This window comes from Colobus angolensis, unplaced genomic scaffold, assembly GCF_000951035.1.
Source record: "Colobus angolensis palliatus isolate OR3802 unplaced genomic scaffold, Cang.pa_1.0 Scaffold10, whole genome shotgun sequence".
NCBI lineage: Eukaryota > Metazoa > Chordata > Mammalia > Primates > Cercopithecidae > Colobus > Colobus angolensis.
The window spans coordinates 6,664,472-6,672,084 of NW_012110919.1; the positions used below are offsets into that span (position 1 = coordinate 6,664,472).

Below are 7,613 nucleotides of genomic sequence, written 5' to 3' on the forward strand. Positions count from 1 at the left end.
TTTGAAATATTAACACAAAATGCACAAAACATAAATACTCAACTTCTCAATTGCAGAAGCTACGTAACCTCACTCCTCAAGAAATTGAATATTGCCAGTATTCCAGAAGACACTCAGTCTCATTTTCATAGTCCGTTTTGTGCTGCTACAGCAGAATACCTGAGACTAGGTAATTTATAAAGAACAGAAATTGATTTCTTACAGTGTTGGAGGCTGGGAAGATTAAGGGACTGGTGAGGGTCTTCTTGCTGCATCATCCCATGGCATTAGGCAGAAGGGCAATAAGAAGCTTGAGAGAGAGAGCAAGAAGTGGTCAAACTCGTCCTTTACAAGGAACCCACTCCTGAGATAATGGCGTGAATTCATTGATGAGAGTGGTGCCTCCATGGCCCAAACTTCTCGCATTATGTCCCACCTCCCAACACCATCACATTGGGGATGAAGTTCCCAATACATGAACTTTGGGGGACACATTCAAACCATAGAACCAATACACTGCTTTCCAATTACAGCAGCCTGCCTCTAGTGAGCCATCATCTTGGCTTGTGGGGTCAGTTCGCCAGGTCTTAGAGAAATAGTAATGATGTCTGAATTTTAAAATATATTTAGCTTATCAGCACTGTAAGTACGAAAGGATTTGCATTTGCTTTTCTTTGTCTTTACTACCTAATTATGCATCCCTAAACTAGTTTTATTGCCTAATTTTGAACTATTATGTATATGTGGAATTGTACAGTATGTATGTAATTGTGCCTTTTTCTGCTTATTTTGTCAGTTGTTTTAAAACAACTAGAATAAAAAAGCTAGAAGTTTTATTCCAGTTGTTAAATGTATTCCTAGCTTTTTGTTTTTATTGTTGAATGTTATTCCCTCATGTGAATATGCTACAATTTGTCTATTCTGTCATTGCTCTCAGGACAGTGGGATGTTTACATTTTCTTTCTTCTTTCTTATTTCTATTTCTTAATTATTGTGTCTCAGCCACATCGATTTTCTTTTTGAATGTTTGAAATGTTGATATAAAGTTCTGTAATACTGTCATCTTAACAGTATTTTTCAGGTTATCTTTTGGTCTATAACAATACAAATATGTATTTTTTATGCTTCTAATAATTTGTGTACATGGCATTTTCTTTTTTGTTAACAGTACCTCCTTACATGACCTCCCTTATGCCCTTAATCCTGTAATTCTTTCTTCCATCCTCCCTTACTTCTGGCATTTTTTTTTTTTTTGAGACAGAGTCGCTGTTGCCCAGGCTGCAGTGCAGTGGCATGATCTCAGCTCACTGCAACCTCCGCTTCCCGGGTTCAAGTGATTCTCCTGCCTCAGCCTCCTGAGTAGCTGGAATTACAGGCCCCCACCACCACACCCAGCTAATTTTTGTATTTGTAGTAGAGACAGGGTTTCGCCATGTTGGCCAGGCTGGTCTCAAACTCCTGACCTCAGGTGATCCGCTTGCCTCGGCCACCCAAAGTGCTGGGATTACAGGCATGAGCCACTGCACCCGGCCTACTTCTAGTATTAATAACACTGCAACTAACTACTTTTTATATTCCACTAGATTCCAGTTTATATTTAACTACCTTAATGTAAGGTTATTTAGTAAAGCCATATCTGGTTTTTGAATAAATGCTTGAACTCTGTACCAAAATGTAAAAGATCTGCTTTTTCTTCTTGAGATCCTGAATAACTTTTATTTCCCTATTTTTTATAACAGTGAAACCAATCCGTAATCTAAATGGACATTCAATTGGGCAGTATAGAATACATGCTGGAAAAACAGTGCCGATTGTGAAAGGAGGGGAGGCAACAAGAATGGAGGTATGTGTGTCACTAACATTTTACTTCCATGGAAGACATTTTTTTCTTCCAAGCAGAAGATCGTGATAGTTAAGTATATAATTATACTGACCAGAATTAGCTTATCATCCATATTCACACTGTCAGGAATTGGGCCATTTGAATTTGCAAATTGTGTATAGTTAGCACTAAATCACTTGTGGAAATTGGGGCTGTGAAAGGATTGTTTGTTCAACATTTGATGAATATTTATGGAGCATTCCTAGGTGTCAGTCTCTTTATAGTAGGCTCTAGGGGTGGAGCTGTGAACAAAATTTGTAGGGGGAAGCAGAAAGACCAAGAAGTAAAAAGGAGCTAAAGCAAGGCAAGGTTAGATAAAGACTGCCAGGGGCTATTTCATGTTGCTGCTTAATCAGGTAGAGACTTCAAGAGATGGTAATTGTAGGCTGGGCTCAGTGCCTCAAGCCTGTTAATCCCAACACTTTGAGAGACCAGTGCAGGCAGATCACCTGAGGTCAGGAGGTTGAAACCAGTCTGGCCAACATAGTGAAACGTTGTCTCTACTAAAAATACAAAAATTAGCCAGGCATGGTGGCACGTGCCTGTAGTCCCACCTACTCGGGAGGCTGAGGCAGGAGAATCGCTTGAACCTGGGAAGTGGAGGTTGCAGTGAGCCAAGATGACACCACTGCACTCTAGCCTGGCAACAGAGAGACTGTCTCAAAAAGAGAGAGCGAGATGGTAATTGTGATTCATTCTGAATTTTTCTTCTTTCTCTCCCCTTGACCCTGATTTTTCAGGAAGGAGAAGTATATGCAATTGAAACCTTTGGTAGTACAGGAAAAGGTGTTGTTCATGATGATATGGAATGTTCACATTACATGAAAAATTTTGATGTTGGACATGTGCCAATAAGGTGAGAGACGAGACGATGGAATTTATGTGGCTAATGAGCATCTCTTCTGAGTTAACAGCATTTTTTTAAAAAGTGGCATGCATACAAAATAGTATATTCATTAAATGTAGAGTTCTGTAGCCCAACAGTAAGAAAAAAAAATAGCCTTTTAAACATTTTAACTGAGATAAAAATTACACACACACACACACACACACACGTGCTGTCTTCAAGTCTGGTTTCTGATAATCATAAATGTCAGAGATTATTTTGCTAGCATTCCTGGGTTTTTGGTTTAATATTTTCCCATTGGTAAACTTCCATTTACAATGTCTTTCAATTTACATTGAATTTTTTTAACATTTGAAGATGATTGAAGTCTGGATTTACATCTTTTATATCAGGTCTTTGAGCTTGCTGCACACAAAAGGAAATTCCCATAATACCCTGTAGTTAGGTCTGTACTGGGGAATATAACACACATAGACACGTAAACACAATAAGATGGCCTCCAGCTGGTTCCTATTCAGCTGCCATCTATAATTAGGTATGGGCTATTATACATTCTGGCTTTTGATTGTTGAAAGAGCAACTTTAAATAAAAGTTTTTGGACTTCAACTACTAAGACACAGCTAAGGTCTGGGCTTTTCTTAATGAGGGAAATGAGTTTGTAACTCTTTTGCCAACAATTAATTTTGGATTTTCTCCTCTTAGGCTTCCAAGAACAAAACACTTATTAAATGTCATCAATGAAAACTTTGGCACCCTTGCCTTCTGCCGCAGATGGCTGGATCGCTTGGGAGAAAGTAAATACTTGATGGCTCTGAAGAATCTGTGTGACTTGGGCATTGTAGATCCATATCCACCATTATGTGACATTAAAGGATCATATACAGCGCAATTTGAACATACGATCCTGTTGCGTCCAACATGTAAAGAAGTTGTCAGCAGAGGAGATGACTATTAAACTTAGTCCAAAGCCACCTCAACACCTTTATTTTCTAAGCTTTTTTGGAATATGTACCAGAATTAATTTGCAACATGTTGTCTCTTTTAACAGTGGACCCATGTAATACTTTTATCCATGTTTAAAAAAGAAGGAATTTGATCAAAGGCAAACCATCTAATGTAATTAACCAACGAAAAAGCTTTCAGGACTTTTAAATGCTAACTGTTTTTCCCCTTCCTGTCTAGGAAAATGCTATAAAGCTCAAATTAGTTAGGAATGACTTACACGTTTTGTTTTGAATACCTAAGAGATACTTTTTGGATATTTATATTGCCATATTCTTACTTGAATGCTTTGAATGACTACATCCAGTTCTGCACCTATACCCTCTGGTGTTGCTTTTTAACCTTCCTGGTATCCATTTTCTAAAAAATAAAGACATTTTCAGATCTGAGAGCTACATCTCAATGTTTGTGGTTATAATTCTGGACAGGATAAATAGCTAAACTTAATGTAGGCAAATGCAGAGACATGTATCTGAAATGTAGACCTCTACACTGAGACTTTTGTGGCATAGTGGCTAAAACAAGATCTACACATGCATAAAGAGGGACAAACACCTTTTCTTCATAAATACACAGCTTTAGGAATATTTCACCATTCTTTATAGGACATAGTACTTGTATTTTTTTCCCCTGACATTGGAAAGATGCGCTAATTGAAACTTGACTTAGGAACATTGTGCCAACTGGAAACCTTGATTTAGTAAAAATCTCAATGTTTAGATCCTTTTTATCAGGGAGTGTATTCAGCTTGCTCAGAAAACCAAAAGGGCATTAAAGCCACAAAAGCAAAGAAGAAAAAAAAAAAGCTTCCATGTTTGGATCTTGTTCTAATTAGAAAAATTAAGTTGAAATTATTGGACTTTTTCATTCATGAGGCAAATGCTGTAATATGTCGCCCTTTGACAGGTTTGGATTCTTAACATTACTGGTGGTATTTCAGGAAGTGAGGTGACAGTTACTTATAGCGGCTAAGTGTATTAAGTTGAATGTAACGATGGTAATATTAATTTGTTTTAACTGAGGCCCACTACTGATTCTTTAACAAATTGCTTGAATTCTTATATGTAAATAATTTTATGGGAATGTTCCATCATAATTTCTAAATCGTTTATATACCAAGGTAGCCTTAATTTGTGTATGTTTCAGTACAATGAGATTTTATTGCCTCTGGGATGCTGTTTAGTTTGTATTTTGTTAAACGTTTTTATCTTAGGAAGAGAAACCTACAACTTCTGTACCTAGATCATCTGTTACATTAAAAAGCTGTTCTTTCAGCATTAGAGCTATAAATGAATGTTATCTTGTGGGGAAACAACCTAGGTTTTAGCTGTATGAGCTATATTTATTATGGTGCTAATGTTCAATAGCCACATTTGACTAATTTCTCCATTTTCTGTGATGCTGTGGCTGGCAGCAGAGCTCGCCAGTTCACGCCTGGACATACTCTCAGGGCTGGGCCCTCCAGCTCTCTCCTTTGAGGTTGAGTCCATATCTTTTTATGTGGAAGTATAAAGCAAGTATCTTGATTTCTAAATCCAGGAATTTTAGAATTGACCTTTATGAGTGAAGACTTGGAGCTTTTAAAGATCTCGGCAGTCTTTGATCTCACACCAATTAGGAGCTCCAAGTTCCCTTCCCAGGTAACTGTTGGGAACAATGGCATCACTGTATGCCCTTGTAATGGCTGGAAGGGACATGATCTTGTAAATAGGAAAGCCGTCACTTAAATTGTATTGTTTGCTTATTAGCCATGTATCCCTTAAAATTTTGTTATGTTTACGACGATGTACCTTATTGGCAACAAATTATTAGTTTGATGTTTAACAATAGTGCCTTTAGTAAATTATTTTACAACTAAAACATGTTGTTTTTTGTTAGATCAACTTAGCAGAATGTAGACATCCATGCTGAGATTTAAGATACATAGTAAGAAATCTAAGTTTCTGTTTATTTAGGTTTTAATTTTATTGTTGGTATTTTGAGACATTTTTCACACTAAAATTTAGTGGAAAGTACTAACAGATTTCCCATATTCCCCAATAATATCCCCCTTCTCCAAGCCTCCCCCCATAGATGTTAGTTTCAAGGGGTTAAAAAGTAAAGGGTTAAGTCACTTTCTCTTTTTTTTTTCTCTCTCTCTTTTTAGACAGAGTCTCGCTCTGTCACCCAGGCTGGAGTTCAGTGGCGTGATCTCAGCTCACTGCAACTGGGTTCAAGCTATTCTCCTGCCTCAGCCTCCCGAGTAGCTGGACTACAGATGTGTGCTACCACACCTGGCTAATATTTTTTGTTTGTATTTTTAGTAGAGATGGGGTTTCACTGTGTTAGCCAGGATGGTCTCGATCTCCTGACCTTGTGATCCACCTGCCTCGGCCTCCCAAACTGCTGGGATTACATTACAGGCATGAGCCATGGTGCCCAGCCTCTTGTATATTTTTATATTGAAATAAGTACAAGCAATGATACCATTACAAATAGTTCAGGAGTTTTTACAATAATTCCATTAAAATGATGTGCTAAAATGTATAATGTTAAAAACAGTCCTGGAAACTAGGAAAGGGTAGATGCTGGTATCTTGACCACGTAAATTTTTAATGAGGTATTAAGTGTGTAACAGTTGAGGTAACAACTTGCATAGGTATTATGAACAATTTTAAACACAGCCATTTAATATTCCAGATGTGTTTTTGGCACAAATGATTTGTCTGTTCAGTGATAAAAGTCTCATTGCACTTCAGCTAACCCAGATGACTTGTTATTTACTGGTAGAGATCTCTTTCAAGTTTGTACTTACAGATGATCACTACTGGTGAACAGCATTCTACAGGATATTATCTTTCACTAAGACTTCAACCTGCAAATAAACCCACTTATAAAAAAAGGATATATGATCTTCCTGTGGTTAACAGAGCTTAGATACATAGCTGGTCTGCAGATTAGTTGATTCTACCCTCTCCAAATAAGACAAAGTTAGCAGCAACGGGACTTTAAAGAAATCCAGTGAGATTATCAGAGAAGAACAAAAAGAGTGACTAACTGTATTTTTTTTTTTTTTGGCAAGTTTAGATAGCTTTTAATTTTTTTAATGCTCAGGGCCAGTGTTTTAAGAGGCTCCTACCTAGTAGTCACATAATCCTAGCAAGAGTAAATCAAACTTTAGTTATTTAGGAGAATGAGATGCTAGACACAATAGTCCAGTTGCCAATTTTGAACACTTTTTTGCCCTGTAATTTTTTCTCTTCAAGACTCTTTATTCCTTTGAACTAAAAAATACATATAAAGTTTTAAGAGATCTAATGTCATCAGACATTATAAAATGAACTCATACCCAAGGTAAATTATTTGAATAACATCATACACTCACTGGTTTGCTAAATTCAGACTTTTTATGACTGCTTAATTATTAGACTTCTGGACAAACCTGTTTGTTGCCAGACAAAAATCATAAATCCCAGCCATCATTTTTTCATGTCCATAGTTCCAAAGGTCACTTAAATATGCTATTTGTAAAGCTGCCTGTTTCATTTACAGTTTGACTATGCCAAATAAAGAGCAATTACTAAAACAATTTTGGGGTTACATTAACCAAAATAATGTCTGTTACAAGGCCCGTTAACACACACAGCCTCAGAAATACCACTGAATGTGACTGAAGAATATTTAGGTGATACCTTGACATGTCACTGCAATAACTCCAAGGGGCAAGGTAACTTCAATATACAAATGAAAGAAAGACTATTAGTGACCAAGTAGAGTCTAATTTTCCATCTGTTAAGAATTTGTGGCCGGGCGCGGTGGCTCAAGCCTGTAATCCCAGCATTTTGGGAGGCCGAGACAGGCGGATCACGAGGTCAGGAGATCGAGACCATCCTGGCTAACACGGTGAAACCCCGTCTCTACTA

The 7,613-nt window shown here is 37.3% G+C and overlaps 1 protein-coding gene across 4 annotated transcripts in view; it reads left to right on the forward strand.

The window, feature by feature from the left end:
• Positions 1-5,571, forward strand: part of METAP2 (methionyl aminopeptidase 2) — a 45,017-nt gene extending 39,446 nt beyond the window's left edge. For all 4 annotated transcript variants that reach the window (XM_011934090.1, XM_011934105.1, XM_011934098.1 and 1 more), the window contains 3 exons: positions 1,719-1,822; positions 2,602-2,717; positions 3,412-5,571. In XM_011934090.1, the coding sequence (XP_011789480.1) occupies positions 1,719-1,822; positions 2,602-2,717; positions 3,412-3,664 (473 nt within the window). In that variant the 3' untranslated portion in view covers positions 3,665-5,571. The remainder of the gene's footprint in view (positions 1-1,718; positions 1,823-2,601; positions 2,718-3,411) is intronic.
• The last annotated feature ends 2,042 nt before the right edge of the window (positions 5,572-7,613 follow it).